The 16,863-nt window shown below is 38.5% G+C and overlaps 1 protein-coding gene across 9 annotated transcripts in view; it reads right to left on the reverse strand.

Moving 5' to 3' along the window:
• LOC105480624 (SET domain containing 2, histone lysine methyltransferase) overlaps positions 1-16,863 on the reverse strand; it is a 152,977-nt gene that overhangs the window by 94,402 nt on the left and 41,712 nt on the right. For all 9 annotated transcript variants that reach the window (XR_011620032.1, XR_011620033.1, XR_011620034.1 and 6 more), the window contains exons 3-5: positions 12,059-16,428; positions 7,815-7,946; positions 5,094-5,222 (exon numbers count right to left, since the gene is read on the reverse strand). Coding sequence is in view for 6 of the 9 variants with exons in the window: in XM_071091569.1 (XP_070947670.1) it covers positions 5,094-5,222; positions 7,815-7,946; positions 12,059-16,428 (4,631 nt within the window). In the remaining 3 variants the exon portion in view is untranslated. The remainder of the gene's footprint in view (positions 1-5,093; positions 5,223-7,814; positions 7,947-12,058; positions 16,429-16,863) is intronic.

Consider the following 16,863-nt stretch of genomic DNA (forward strand, 5'->3'; position numbering starts at 1 on the left):
CCAAAAAACTAAATGAGGCTGATGTAAAAATCTATCATGCAGTCCTTAAAACTCTAAGATTTAGGTTTCTTAGAGAAGCTACATGTCTCAATTAAAAACCAAAATAAAAACAAAAACAAAGCAGAAAAACATCAAATTGCCTGGCATGCAGTGACTAAATCCCATGAAGGCAAAGGCAATGAGAAGTGTGATTCTTATGATTCTTATTAATCTTTTTCTAAGTCTGAAATTTGCTCTGGCTGAATAAAGTCACTTCATTGAACTCCTTCTCCTTAAAGCCTTTTCAGGGCAACAGGGCTCTACTATGGCAGGTGGATGAGGACAGAAACTGTCACTGTCACTGCAAAGCTATGGAAGGTTTAGGGGTTAAAGGTAATGTCTGCAACTCTCTTTAAGCTTCATCAAAAAAAAAGACTATAGATAAAAAGAGACGGGCAGACAGAGAATGTAAAATAAAGCAAACAGAACAAAATGTTAATAACTATAAAATCTAAGTGGTGCTTATACGGATGATAACTGTTCCACTCTTTCAACTTTTCTGTAAGTTTGAAACTTTTTATTAATAAAACGGCTCAGGTGTGGTGGCTCACGCCTGTAATACCAGTACTTTGGAAAGTCAAGGTGAGAGGATCACTGGAGCTCAGGAGTTCGAGACCAACCTGGGCAACACAGCAAAACCCTGTCTCTACTAAAAATACAAAAAAAATTAGCTGAGTATGGTAGTGTATACCTGTAGTCCCAGCTACTGAGGAGGTTGAGGTGGGAGGATCACCTGAGCCCAGGAGGTTGAGGTGGCAGTAAGCTGTGATCGCACCACTGCATTTGAGCCTGGGCAGCAGAGTGAGACCCTGTGTCGAAAAACAACAACAAAAAAAAGTGGAAGGGAAAGATGGCTTCTAAAAAAACATCATTTCGGCCAGGCACGGTGGCTCACCCCTGTAATTCCAGCACTTGGGAAGCCAAGCCAGGCAGATCACCTGTAGTCAGGAGTTCCAGACCAGTTGGGCCAACACAGTAAAACTTCATCTCTACTAAAAATATAAAAATTAGCTGGGCATGATGGCACACACCTGTAATCCCAGCTACTCAGGAGGCTGAGGCAGAAGAATCCCTTGAACCCAGGAAGCAGAGGTTGCAGTGAGCCGTGATCGTGCCACTGCACTCCAGCCTGGGTGACAGAGCAAGACTCCATCTAAAAAAAAGCCTCATTTGCCCAAATGTCCATCAACTAACAAAAGGATATACAAATATCGTATATCCATATAAGAGACTATTATTCAGCCATAAATAGGAATTAAATGCTGACACATGCTCCAATACAGATGAAACCTCAAAAACATAATGCTAAGCGAAAGAAGTCACACACAAAAGGCCACATACTGTATAATTTCATTTATATGAAATACCGAGAATAGATCCAACCCTCAGACACAGAAAGCAAATTAGTGGCTGCCAGGCCTGGGAGGAGGCGGGTATGAGAAGATTCTGCTTAACAGGTACAGAGTTCCCTTTTCAGATGATGAAAATGTTCTGGACATAGACAAAGGTGATGGTTGCACAAGATTATGAATGCACTAAATGGTACTGAATTGTAAACTTTAAAATGGTCAATATTATATTATGTGAATTTTACCTCAAAACCCTATCTGGTATCCAATTACATTAAATCAACCTGGACAGCCCTGCCTTCTCTTCCTACAACTGGGATATTTCCTAAAACTACAGGGGTTTTGATAGTAATCTGCTTTTTTGGTGAGGTCTGCCATGGCACTTTAACACTAACTAGCAACTTGGATCCAAATAATTTCTCATCCTGTGTAGATCTGACAATTTGTGCTTATTAAATGGTAATATTCTACCAGTTAACAACTCAAGAGTTGTGATTACTTTATGAAATTCATAACTACTGGTATTACCAACATCATGTGGAAATTATAGGAGTAGGAAGGTATGGGAAACACGGAGACATTAAGTCCTAGTATCTTTTACCAAAGCAGGGTTCTCTGTGAATAGCTGAAGAAAATGAAAGAGCTTTAGGAAGTTTTAACCCGGCATATAAACTGGAGCCACACATCCTTTCCTCCCTTCCCCAATCTCCTTTCCCCTTAATATAAGAAGAGCACTGAGCTATCAAAGAGTGTCTGTTGCAAGTAACAGAATTTAGATCAGGTTTGAAGCTGTGTGTTTTACTGCAGATACCACAAAGGACCAGTGTCCAGACAGCTCATCCACTATTGTCCCTGTTAAGAGAGGCTTGTGTCCAAACTGTGGTTACTTTAAAAAAAAAAAAAAAAAAAAACTCTCAAGAAGGCCTGGCTGGCTAGGGCAGAATGAAAGAAGGCATCTTTGAAAATGTGCGTCTGGACTAGAACTAGTGATTTTGGAAATTCAATGGGCTGCTTTGAGAGGTATTGATTTCTGTATCATTAACAGTGTTCAAAGGAAGTATAATCAATTATTTGTTTAAAATACTATAAAGAATCCAATAAATTGGATATGGGGCATATGACAATTCTGTGGGATATTTGTTTCAAATAAACAATTAAAAACCAGTTATGAGGAGCCTAGGCAACATAGTGAGGACCCCATCTCTACAAAAAATAGAAAAAAAAAGTAGCTGGGCATAGTGGCTCACACCTATAGTCTCAGCTACTCAGAAGGCTAAGGCAGGAGGATAAATTGAGCTTGGGAGGTCGAGACTGCAGTGAGCTATGACTGCGCCAGGACACTCCAGTGAGGGTGACAGGGCAAGACACTGTCTCAAAAAAATAAAAAATAATAAAAATCAGTTATGAGCCAGGATGTGTTTTTACAACACTTTAAGGAGAAGGGAAATCTATGAGGTTCCTACCAGCCCCCTTTTTGTGTAACAAAACGTGTTTTTTTTTTATTGGTTCTCAAAAGGATAGATTAATATAAACATCATTTCTTATCTTCAAAAGAAAAAAAATAAAGAACAATTTGCTTATTAAAAGATATATGAGGATTCCTGTCATAAAACTAAATTATTGCCAAGGGGAAAACAGTGAGAAAAAAAAATTACTGTCTTTATTACCTGTGTTTTGAATTCCCACAATAAACAGACTAAACCCCACCAAGTCCTGCCCCAACTCCAACTCCCATCCAAGTGTGGCCATATGCTCAGAGCGTTCTTAAAGAATAGTTATGTCTAAGCTACTAGAATCCAGCAAATGTTTTATTTCCATTTTTTAAATATATTTTTAAAATATTTCAACCATAAACACATGTAATTTGTTTATATTTTATATTTAACTTCAAAGAGGCACTTGACTTTCATTAAGAATACTTTTTTTCTTTTTTGGAGACAGTTTTGCTCTGTCGCCCAGGCTGGAATGCAGCGGCGTGATCTCGATTCACTGCAACCTCCTCCTAGTGGGTTGAAGCAAATTCTTCTGCCTCAGCCTCCCGAGTAGCTGGGATTACAGGTGTGCGCCATCATGCCTGGCTAATTTTTGGTTTGTTTTGTTTTTTGAGACAGAGTTTCATTCTTGTCGCCCAGGCTGGAGTACAATGGCGAAAACTTGGCTCACTGCAATCTTCCCTTCCCCGATTCAAGAGATTCTCCTGCCTCAGCCCCCCAAGTAGCCAGAATTATTGGCACCTGCCACCACATCCAGCTAATCTTTGTATTTTTAGTAGAGACAGAGTTTCACCACATTGGCCAGGCTGGTCTTGAACTCCTGACCTCAGGTAATCTGCTCACGACGGCCTCCCAAACTGCTGGGATTACAGGCGTGAACCACTACACCCAGCCTAATTTTGGTTTTTTTGTTTGTTTGTTTCTGAGATGGAGTCTTGCTCTGTCTCCCAGGCTAGAGTGCAGTGGCATGATATCGCCTCACTGCAACCTCCACCTCCCGAGTTCAAGCTATTCTCCTACCTCAGCCTCCTGGGTAGCTGGCATTATAGGCGTGCGCCACCACACGCATCTAATTTTTGTATTTTTAGTAGAGACGGGGTTTTGCCATGTTGGCCAAGTTGGTCTCAAACTCCCGACTTCAGGCGATCCACTCACCTTGGCTTCCCAAAGTGCTAGGATTACAAGCATGAGTCACCATGCCCGGCCAAGAATACTTTAAATATGCTCTATATAAGAAACTTAAACATTTCCAGGAAATACTGAATATGGTAGAAAATAAAGTGAACCTTTTGCTGTATTAAATTAAAAAGTTACATGAGTTAGATGGAAGGCAACATTCATTCATTCATACTTGATAATCATTAATCTATCAAGTATGTTTTAATTCTTAACCTTGATATGCTCAGGTACTCTCTTCTACTCTTTTTTTTTTTTTCTTTAAGAGACAAGAGATCATTGCCATCCCGACTGGAATGCAGTGGCATGATCACAGCTCATTGTACCCTTGAACTCCTGGGCCCAAGCAGTTCTCCCACTCAGCTTCCCATAGCACTGAGATTACAGGCATGAGCCACTGCACCTGGCCTTGTCTTCTACTCTTACCCCAACTCAATTTTATGTATACTAATGGATTCTGTCCCAACTCCTTTTTATATAGCTTCATAGAGATTCTGGGGGTCCACAGTATACACTTGGTAGTTGCTTGGAATTAAAGAAAACATAATTACTAAAAAAGAAATAAAAATTTTTTTAACAACAAACCAGCTACCAAGTGGTCATTCTACATAATGATCATCATTAAACCTCAGTGTAATACAGAAATTGTTTTCCTACAAAAACATCTAAGTTCAACAAGACAAAAATGAAGCGAAGGCCGGGCGCGACGGCTCATGCCTGTAATCTCAGCGCTTTGGGAGGCCAAGGTGGGCAGATAACTTGCGGTCAGAGTTCGAAACCAGCCTGGCCAATATGGTGAAACAATGTCTCTACCAAAAAAATACAAAAAAAATGAGCCGGGCATGGTGGCACGCACCTGTAGTCCCAGCTACTTGAGAGGCTGAGGCAGGAGAATCGCTTGAATCCGGGAGGTAGAGGTTCCAGTGAGCCAAGATTGTGCCACTGCACTCCAGCCTTGGTGACAGAGTGAGACCTCGTCTCAAAAAAAAAAAAAAAAAAAAAAAGTGAAGTGAAACAAAATTAAAACAGAACTTACGAAGGAAGGTCTTTGGCAGCTCTCAAGCCCCAGCCTTTCTTTTCTGTGAGTATGACTTCCACATCTGCATGCTGTTTTCTCTGAAACCGTCTATTGGAACAATAATCCCCATTTGGACACCGAGAAGAACTGAAATGAGAAAAGGAGGAAACTTAATTCTTTAAAGCAGCAAAAGAACCAAAGTAACTTTGAAAAAATGTGTTAGTATAACTACACGTATACATACTTTTATGGTATAATTAGCATATGTATGACTAACCCCCAACTAAGCCTTCCTTTCCTTCCATCACAAAGGGATTCCTTAGAACTGAGTATCTACATTGTTATTTAAACAGATCATACCCACAATACAGCCTTGACATCTGGTCATCACAGGAAATGTCTACCACTCTCTAGGTGTCTATAATACATTTTCAGGCTGCATGTAAGCTTTCCGTACATTGACAACTCTGCAGAACTTATTTTCTGTAAGTGCACCTTCCCTTCCTTCTACTCTAATCACTTTTCATTTTTTGAACACAGCTAACTACTTGATCTACAATTGAGAAAATCTAAAGTCATTATTAAACATATCCTTGTTCAGAGTAAACAGAATGACATGGCAAGGCTCTTCTCCCATGGATCCTAGAGTAAAAATGATAAAATCAAACACTGATTTACTTCTTAATATGTGATAGATATAAAGGTTTTTAACAATGATTAAAACTACACTAGAGGGGGCCAAGTTCGGTGGCTCATGCCTGTAATCCCAGCACTTTGGGAGGCTGAGGCAGGTGGATCACTTGAGGGAATTCAAGACCACCCTCGCCAACACAGTGAAACGCTGTCTCTCCTAAAGTTACAAAAATTAGCCAATCATGATAGTGCATGCCTGCAATCCCAGCTACTTGGGAGGCTGAGGCAGGAGAATTGCTTGAACTCAGGAGGCAGAGGTTGTAGTGAGTCAAGATCGCGCCACTACACTCTAGCCTGGGCGACAGGGGAGACTGTCTCAAAAAGAAAAAAAAAAAAGACTACTAGAAATTAACCATTTTTAATACATTATTATTTATTGCCAACCCAGCAGCAAACAACATTTTTAGCAATGGTCAAAGGATGAAGGATTTGCTCCAGAGTGAGGCAGTATAAAGGAAAGCTTTCAGGAGGGAAGAGAATTTAAGGCAGAATCTCTAATAATACATAGGATATGCATAAAGAAAGCTGGAGATACAACTGTCCCTGCCTGTGTGCAGAAATAAGAAAACAACCCCTGTTTGGACAAAGGGAAATGAAACAACTAAAGATAACTGATAAGAAAGGTGAGTTGCTGGAGGATGAAAAGACAGGCTGATGATATGCTACGAAGGGCTCTGGATACAAGGCGAAGTTTGAACCTAATCATGAGAACAACAGAGAACTACTACAGTGTGTGAATAATATGAAGAAATTTTTTTCTTCATGTATGCTTCACAAGGTTGGCAGGAAAACCCAGAAGAATGACTAGGGCAACAATATGAAGTTAGAATAATGCTAACCCTATGTCTTCTCTTCTTACATCTGTACTGTCATCTCTCTCTCTAGTTTGGATAAAGAATACCAAAAATGCTTTATCTTTATTTTTTCAAGGTATATATATTTTATTTTCACAACACTATAACATGAGCAAAACCAAAAACTGAGCTTTGAGAAGAAAACACTTCATTAATATTAAAAATAAGGTATACTTTTTCCATGTTAAAGACAAGAATATATTTTTCATCAATCAGATTGGTCAAAACAATTTTTTTGAGACAAGGTCTTGCTCTGACACCCTGGCTAGAGAACAGTGGAGTGATAGCTCACTGCAACCTCCACCTCCTGGGTTCAAGTGCTTCTCCTGCCTCAGCCTCCCGAGTAGCTGGGATTACAGGTGTGTGTCATCATGCCTGGCTAATTTTTGTATTTTTTAGTAGAGATGGGGTTTCACCGTGTTGGCCAGGCTGATCTTGAACTCCTGACCTCAAGTGATCTGCCCGCCTTGGCCTCCCAAATAGCTGGGATTACAGGCATGAGCCACTACACCTGGCCAAGATTAAATTTTTTAATGTAAAGATATTTACTATTTATAAGAACAATATAGAAGCAAATATATGTCAACAGAATAATTTTACCAGCTATGAATACATAATGCAGTCAAGAGAAAGATTTAGTCGGGTCTGTACACAGAGCTCTGGTTAGGTCTGATTAGCAAATCCAGGCAAGTATATAGAATGAGATTTTATCTGTATACATAAAAAGAGGAAAACATCTACCTATGCTAAAAAGGCATTAAAAGTTTTCTGGAAAAACGACAAAACAATGGAATCGATGTTTGGGAGAAGAAGACATTCACTTTATGCATTTCTGAAATGTTAACGGTTTTATTTCACTTTATAGTGAAAGCTTAAAAATACCAATATTTACCTCCTAGGACATTAATATTATAAGATTAAAAAAGTACTCAATAGAAATTAATACTATAGGACTACTTTACACAGCACTTAAAACATGGTGGGTACTGTAATCTAATGCACAATGCAAGGGAAATTTGTTTCCCTATTAATATCTGTTTTCTACTACACATCAAAGTGTCTACTATACTTCTTTGCTTATAGTCATCCATAGGTAGGAGAAAGGTTAAATTTTTTTCTTCATTGATAATTCAATATTTAGAGACATTTAATAGAAGTGTTGAGCAAAAGCAGAGTATTCTAATTTACTTACCATTCAATCATGAGAAGACGATTAAGACAATCTTCTCCACATGCTATTTCACCTTGAGCTCTTTCATCTTTAGAAAGAGGTGTACACTCACACTGCATTCGCTTAATATCTCGATGAGATTTATTCTTCTTTCTATTGGGTAAAATGTCATTAAAAACTGATTAAATAAATTTCCTGGTAAAGATATAACATATGTAATCAAATATGTGCTAAATCTCATTAGATTCTTTCGGGTTTTTTTAAACAGGGTCTTGTTCCATCATCCAGGCCAGGGTGCAGTGATGTGATCATGGCTCACTGCAGCCTCAACCTCCTGGATTCAAATGACCCTCCCACTTCCACCTCCTGAATAGCTGGGAACATAGCTCATGCCACCACACTTGGCTAATTTCTGTTTTTGTTTTAATATTCTGTAGAGACAGGGTCTCTTTATGTTACTCAGGCTGGTCGTGAACTCCCAGGCTCAAGAAATCCCCCTGCGTCCACTTCCCAAAGTGCTGCAATCGCAGGCAGGACCCACTACGCCTGGCTAGATTCACATTTAATGATTCCTGTAAGTCAAGCATTCAAAATAAAACATCTAATCATTAGTACTTGTGAGACTGAAAATCCTAAGACCTACGTTACCAAAAAAAAAACAAAAACAAAAACAAAACAAAACAAAAAAACATGAGAAGGGCAAACTTAACCTTGGCAAATGGGGGAAGATGAGATGAGTTCAAAACCAATCATTCTGGAACTCAGTCCTTATTTCCTAGTCCAGGTCAGCTAAGCCTTGGATTCTGAACAGTTTCAAGTGTTAAAGTCATACTAGGTTCTGGGAAAAATACGAAAACGCATGCATTTCAAATAGTGACATAGCTGGTTAAAGTTAAGTTTAAGAATCAGACCTCACGGATGAGCAAATAATAGTTGAGATATAAGATTAAGGGAGAAAAGTGGTTTCTAAAAAAATGAGTGAGTTCTAAATCCAATATTTTAGAGTATCTTTCGGTAACATCACATTTGCATAAATTTTGTTTAAAAGCAGATTGAATTTTTTAAATGAAGTGTAATTACAGAACAATCAGGTAAAAGTTTAAGAGGGCTAAACTTTCTCCATGCAGACAGATTTATTTTGGAGGAGAACATAAACTGCTAAAATTTGATTGGGTTCATAATAACCCACACCAGAGTTGCAAAGCAAAAGTGAAAATGTGATTATTTACTGGCATTTTTGCTGATGAACTAGTCTGTTACCCTGGTCTAAACAAAAACAAAAACAAAAAAATAAAGATGGTCGAAAAAGATCTGTTAAGATGTTTTTAAGATTAGGGAACTACAAGAACTATAAATCACTCTTTGACTATCAAACAGGAAACAGCATAGCTGCTCTAAATGGCTATCTCTAATCTGCTTTAATCTTCAACATATGTTCTATTCTAGTGCCAATTTTATAAAGTGCCTAAAGAGTGTTATGATAGTTTTAACTAAGTTTAGGTAAAAAGAATGATTCCTCTTGATTAAAGACATAATTCGTTAATGAGTATATGAATATGCTTAGCCTGAAGATGACTAAACAAAATTATCTATTTAGAAGTACTTAGCTACAATTTTGGAGAATCAGCAGCAGCTTTATTTTGTATTGCTCTAGAAGGCTGGAATAGGACTAATGGGCATAGATTTTGGCAGGTAAGCCCTGCTCCATTAAACATAAGAAAAATTTTTTCATTATATTCATATTATTTCTTATAAGAGTTTGCCTTCTTAGTGGCTCCTAAATGACTAGCATATAACAGGCACTTCAAAATTCTGAATATATAGGCCGGGCGTAGTAGCTCACACCTGTAATCCCAGTACTTTGGGAGGCCAAGATGGGCGGATCACTTGAGGTCAGGAGTTCGAGACCAGCCTGGCCAACATGGTGAAACCCATTTCTACTAAAAATACAAAAATTAGCTGGGCATGGTGGCGCCCAGCAGAGGTTGCAGTGAGCCAAGATTACGCCACTGCACTCCACCCTGGCCAACAAAGTGAGACTCTGTCTCAAAAAAAAAAAAATTGAATATATATAAATCCTTCCCACTGCAAAGTGGTGGAAGCCCTCTTATGCCTCTCCTAACCAAATCTATGTGCACAGTTTTATATATATGAGATTCTCAATGCTAAAGAAAAGTCAGAATTGGACTGATTAGTTTTATTTATATTCTTTTACAAAGATCTTGTAAGTTCCATTAGTCAACTCACACAATTCCTAAGGGGTACTTACTTAAAATATTGAATATTTTAAATGTAAACCTAATTTATAACTAGATATAAATGAAAGTAACTGGCCGGGCGCGGTGGCTCAAGCCTGTAATCCCAGCACTTTGGGAGGCCGAGACGGGCGGATCACGAGGTCAGGAGATCGAGACCATCCTGGCTAACACGGTGAAACCCCGTCTCTACTAAAAAATACAAAAAACTAGCCGGGCGAGGTGGCAGGCGCCTGTAGTCCCAGCTACTCGGGAGGCTGAGGCAGGAGAATGGCGTAAACCCGGGAGGCGGAGCTTGCAGTGAGCCGAGATCGCGCCACTGCACTCCAGCCTGGGTGACAGAGCCAGACTCCGTCTCAAAAAAAAAAAAAAAAAGAAAGTAACTATAAAAGGCTCTCTGTTAAAAGGTTAGTTTTCAATAGAAAAAAAAATTTCTGGTAGGACCTACCTTTAAAATTAAGTTTTTACCTTATACACAGTGGAAAACTTGATTTAATAACATTTTGATGCTTAAAGGTACAATGGTTAGGTTGATTCCCAACTAGCAGGAAAACTTCCAAAAAAGGAGAGTAAGTGGGTAGAATACTTTTTGTTTTGTTTTTTTCAGCACAAGAGGCATACATTTACATCAGGAAAAAGGAAATTATCAAGGACAGGTTAAAGTTAAAACAGACTGAGAAGCCCTGCTCTAGAGGACTATGTTTTCATTACTCGTATTCTCATTATAATTTGTTTCATGTTAGGGATTTTTTCGATAAACCACTTTATCATTTCTAAAATATTTATTACACTATTGCCAGATTTAATCTAGTAACAATAATCTAAAAAAAATGAGAGAAGAAAATTATGTTCTAGTCTAGTTCTAACTTTATAAGTATCTGATACGATTTGGCTATTTCCCCACCCAAACTCAACTTGAATTGTATCTCCCAGAATTCCCACGTGTTGTGGGAGGGTCCCAGGAGGAGGTAATTGAATCATGGGGGCCGGCCTATCCTGTGTTATTCTTGTGATGGTGAATATGTCACACAAGATCTGATGGGTTTATCAGGGGTTTTCACTTTTGCTTCTTCCTCCTTTTCTCTTGCCACCACCATGTAAGAAGTCCCTTTTGCCTCCTGCCACAATTCTGAGGCCTCCCCAGCCATGTGGAACTGCAAGTCCAATTAAACCTCTTTTTCTTCCCAGTCTCGGGTATGTCTTTATCAGCAGCATGAAAACGGACTAATACAGTACCCAAAGATACTTCATTCTGCACACTGTTGAAAATAAAATCCAATGTAACCACTTTTTTCTTCTCTAAGTACAGATTATTTTGCTGGGGTTTTATTCTATTTTTTTGGTCAACCTTTCACATGTAAAAGGAATTACAGAAAAACTGGGCTAGCCTAAATTATACCTTGAAAACCAAGTAAGTAATAAAAGAAAAAAAAATAGACATCTTTCCTGGGGGGGGGGAAATGGGGAAAGGAATCTATACTATCAAATCTAAATAGGTAAAAACACTTTTTTAGGCTTTTAAATTTACTTTATCCCACAACTCTTTCATGTGTTTAATCTCATACACACTGAATTGTTTAAAAGCTTTTTCTTTTTTTTAACAACAAAAAAGTAAGAAAATAAAAGCCAATGTAACCACTTTTCTTCTCTAAGAACAGATTATTTTGCTGGGGGTTTTATTCTTTTTTTTTTTTTTGGTCACACTTTCACATGTAAAAGGAATTACAGAAAAATTGGGCTAGCCTAAATTATACCTTGAAAATCAAATAAGTAATAAGAGAAAAAAACTAGACACCTCCTTTCCCTTTCCTGGAGTGGAAAAATGGGGAAAGCAATCTATACTATCAAATCTAAATAGGTAAAAACACTTTTTTAGGCTTTTAAATTTATTTTATCCCACAACTCTTTCATGTGTTTTATCTCATACAGTCTGAATTGTTTAAAGGCTTTTTCTTACAACAACAACAAAAAAGAGTTAAAATTTGTCAAGCAAGCATTAATTAGACTTACCTTTCTGTTAAATAAACATTTTCTTCAATAAGATCAAAGTAACAAGGCATTTTCCCTTGCTTGGCACATTCCTTCCATCGCTGTGGGTCCCTGAAGTCATCCATGACACAGGAGGGCCCAACCAGTGCTGAGCCTGGGGGCACTGATGTCTCTCCCTGCTCTACCTCCACTCTAACTTTCTTTCTGTCCTGAAGCTCACCATCACTTTCAGAATCACTCTCTATTTCCTGCCTCCTTTTTTTAAGAGGCCCTCTATCTTTGATATCATTTTTTTCTAAGTTTTTTGAAAACTCTTTCTTTTCATTCACAGCTAAAGTGTCCTTAATGGAATTGCTGCTTATTTCAGGTGCTTGCACTGACCCCTTGTCTTTCTGAAGGGATAGAAGATACTTATTGGACTGGTCTGAAAAATGGGATCCATCCTGTTGATCCCAATTCTCCTCTTCTTCACGATCATCTGTTAGGGAATCTGGTACTTGTCCTTGAGTTCGATCATACACAACCCCAGTTCCAGGAGGTCTACCTGATCTCGGATCCCAGTAACCATTGCCTTGCCAGTAATCACGTGTCCCACCATACTGTTCTGCATTTTGCTGATACTTGTGTCCACCACAAGTTCCATAGCTACTGTCAGGTTGCTGATATGTGGTAGAAGGCTTTTCTTGAGAGAAGTCCCAACCTAAGTTTCTGAGCTCTTCTGATGAGTGCAAGCCATCCACACGTGATATCTCACAAGAGGAAGAAAAACTCAATTCTGTTTTTCCCAGTCTACTATCTGGCCTGTTTTGGAAAGTGGACTGTTGCCAAGACTTATTTGGGACATCTTCAAAATCAGAAGAATAAATTGGCAGCTCCTCTTGCTGCCTAGAAGATATTTTGGCTTTCACAGTTTCCTCTGAATTTGGGTGACCCAGAGAGTCAGATTTCACATCTGTATGACTTGTACTATCAACCCCATCACTCTGAGGATGAGAAAGTTCAGGCAGGTGGTTATCTATTTGTTTTCTATTGGACTGTGTAAAAGAAATTTCTGGATTCTTCTCTGTTCCTTTATGAAGGAAAAACTTATCAGTTTGAGGACAGGCTTTATTTGCTATACTTTCAAATTTTTCCTCATATGAATGTCTCCTTGACTCCAATCTTTCATCTTCCCAATGGTCAGAATAGTGTCTATAACTTTGACTGCTCCGAGAAGAACAAGGACTTGTTTCTTCCACGGGCAAAGTAGAATTCTTTGGCACAACCACAACAGACTGGAGACGGTTTCTTGGAATACTGCTATCATCTGAATCTGTATCTTCTGAATCACTTTCATCACTTGAGCTTTCAGAAGAGTCAGAATAATCTTCATGGACAGTAGACACAATTTCTGGGGCATGACCACTACTGTCACACTTTAATGCGTAAGTTACACCATCACTGTCTTCCATGGTTAAATTCAAATCACAAGAAGAAAATACAACTTCTGAGTCATCAGAAGTATGCACACGTCCTCCTTCTCCTCTTTCATGTAAAGAGATTTCTGGTCTTCCTCTTCTATCAGGCAATATGGAATTCCCTTCTTCTTGAGCCTCTTGCAAACATTTCCCAGATAACCCATTATTACGCCTGTTCTCCCTGGAAGCAAATCCCTTTCCTGAATCAGGAAGGTCACTACCTACTTCTACTACTGTTTCTTTCCCTGCATGCTTTAAAAACTCCGAACTTTTTCTACTCTTTAGCACTGCATCCAGAACTGGAGATGTGTTCTCTCCACATTTCAAGAGAGTTAGACTGTCCACCTTTATTCCTGGTGGAAGACTCTGAAGAGATGAAGCAATATCTGAACTCCCAATAGGCTGATATAAATCATCAAAATGATTAACAGAAGCTGAACTAGTGCTACCGATGCTCTGCTTATATTCTTCACATGCAAATTTTGAGTGATCTGTCAAATTTCTACTATCACATATAACTGGTTTTGATTCCAAATGCACATTCATAAAGCTATTTGAAGAAATCTTCATAACTGAAGGCTCTATATTTTCAGCTTCGGAGTTACACAAAGAAGGGTTGTTGCTATCATTTGAAGTACAGTATATGTCTGAATCTTTGGTTTTGCAGCAAGAAACCCTTGTATCAACTGGTTCTTTAACTACAGTTTTGGAATAATCTATAGTCATAACTGGCAAAGACATGAGTTTATCTTGGTGTGGTGACACCAGAGGTTCTGTTTCTCTAAATGGGCTTTCTGACTTCTTATGCAGCATGCGTGTATCATCCAAGTCTTTTCCTTTGCATCTACTAATATTCTGAAATCCATTTGATGAAAGCATGCATGCTTTGACCAAAGGGGATACTTCCGATCCAGTCACACTATCATCAGAAGTCATTAAAACAGCATCAGTTTTAGAAGTGCAAAATGTTGCTAAATCAGATTCTGCCCCAGGAGATCCATTTATATTTAATTCTATGGGACAAAAACTTCTTAATTGATCATTCCTCACTTTAGATAAAGAGTCTAATTCCTTAATACTATCATGGCTATCATGTGTTATAAATTCAGACTTAAAAATAGGAAATTCATCTAGCTTTTTTAAAGTAGGTGAATCATTTAATCGATGTGATGGAGCTGGAGACCCAGCCTTTTCTCTTTCAGGGTTTTTATTAATCATTCTTAATTCACTACCTTTTGAACAAGGTGTCTGTAAACTAAAAGAATGAGACTGTTTGATTTCTTCATTTAATTCTGTACAACAGAAAGAATTTTTAAATTTATCAGACTTGGGTATAGGTTTTGAAAGGGTAGATTTATAACGGGAAGCACTACTGTCGTGCTTAGAATATGATGACCCTCGTCGGAATCCCAGTTCATTAGGGGGAGAACAACATCTTTTAACTGCTTCATTTTCTGAAGTCCTTTTAGATTCTCTTTCTAGTTTTGAAGAATACTTGCCTCTTCTTTCCATCTCTAAGTAAGAGGTCTCAGTTTTACAGTCCCGATCAGATTTAGAATAGGATGATGTCCTTAGGTCTCTGTAAGAAGAGGAATGAGATGAGGTACGCCTTGAGTATGTCTTCTTATACTCTTCTTCTGAGTCAGAACTCTCTCGTGCTCTGTTATCTGTGTATGGCCGAGAATAGCGTGTCCTCTCTCGATAAGGGGAGCTCCTATGGTAGCGACGATCAGAGTCATAATAATGAGATCGTTCTGACCTGGAATAGGATAAATTAGTTCTAGGGCCTCTCTCAGACCTAGAATGAGATCTGCTCCGCCGTCGCTCTCTTTCTGATCTACATCGGGAAGATACATACCGAGTATCTCTTTCAAGTTTTGAATAGCTAAAATATTTATCATCTCTCTCTGTTTTAGATCGTGAAGATTTCCCTAGATCCTCACTTTTTAAAGGTGCTGAGCTCTTTTTAAAATCTCTTTCCCTTTCAATGCTTGCTGAAAATTTTAAATCATGTGATCTTTGACTTGAAGAAGTCCGTACAGAATCTTCATCAGATTCTGAACCAAGAAAGGTGCCTTCAGATTGTGAGGATTTCTTCTTAGAACCTGTTTTTTTACAGCTCAGACTAATCTTAGAACTATCTGGAATTTCTTCATCCTTCCCAATATGGGAATCTTCTTTTTTTGAGGAAATATCTGCTTGCTCATTCAATATTTGAGTTATGTGTTCTTCTGAACTATTAGATACAGTGTCCTGCTTAGTATCTGCTTCTAAAGATTCTGGTACAATTATAATTGGTGGTTCTTTCAGAGATCTAACTGCTACATCTACTGGTAAAGGTACTGGTGCTGCCATTAGAACTGTTACTGGTGTATGTGGCAAGGCCACTGGCTCTGTTATTGGTGCTGGTGATGAGGGTGTTGTGGCTTGGGCAGGTGGAGGCGGTGGAGGTGGAGATGAGGGTGGTGAGTCTACAGTTGTTGATTCTGCTATCACTGCTGGTAGTGGTGCTGCATGAGTAGGTGGAGATGCTACTGCTGTGGTAGTAGCCAGCAATGGCCTGGATGTTACATGAAGCAGGTGTTTCTTAAAATGAATTTTGCCCAATTCCACCCTTGACTTTGGTGGGGAAGATTCTTCTGCAGTAGATAAGGTATCACCAATTTCCATTTTCATTTTAGGAGTCGAGTCTACCTGAAGAGGTACAGCTGGGGGGTTTGGAGTATCACTTTGCTTTTCATTGCCAAGTGCAGTGAGAAACCTATTCTGCAAAGTTTTCTTTGTAAGGCTGAAGCTGAATGACACCTTCTGTCGTCCCTGTTCTTCCAAATTAACTTTTGTCTTGGTGCCTTTGGGCAAAAATCGACTAGAAGCAACACCTTTGAACATTGGTCCTTTGATGAAACCTGTTTTCTGCACATTTTCAATCTTTGCCTACAAATGAACAAAATAAGCAATTACTACTACAATAAATAGTTACTTTCAAATGGACTGCACAGTTTAAAATGTGTACAGGAGAAATGAAAAGCCCTTTTTAATAACAAATAGTATGAATTTCACTAAGCTATATATATCTTTATTACGAAAATTTTCAAACACAGTCAAAGATATAGAAAATGGTACAATAAATCCCTAAGTATCCACTCCTAGCTTCAACAATTACCTAATTTTCCCATTCTTTCTCTTACATAAATTTTTTTCAGTTTTATAACTATTTTCCAGGTAGCATTTTTTAAAAAGAATTTTTTAAAAACCTGACACATGTTCAAAGGACATTTGTATAAAGGGCAATATCTAACATCTCAGTACTCAATATGGTTTGTTCTTGTGTTCTATCAGAGATGAAAAGTCGGAGGTCATCAAGACCAG

This window comes from Macaca nemestrina, chromosome 2 (genome assembly GCF_043159975.1).
Source record: "Macaca nemestrina isolate mMacNem1 chromosome 2, mMacNem.hap1, whole genome shotgun sequence".
Taxonomy (NCBI): Eukaryota; Metazoa; Chordata; class Mammalia; order Primates; family Cercopithecidae; genus Macaca; species Macaca nemestrina.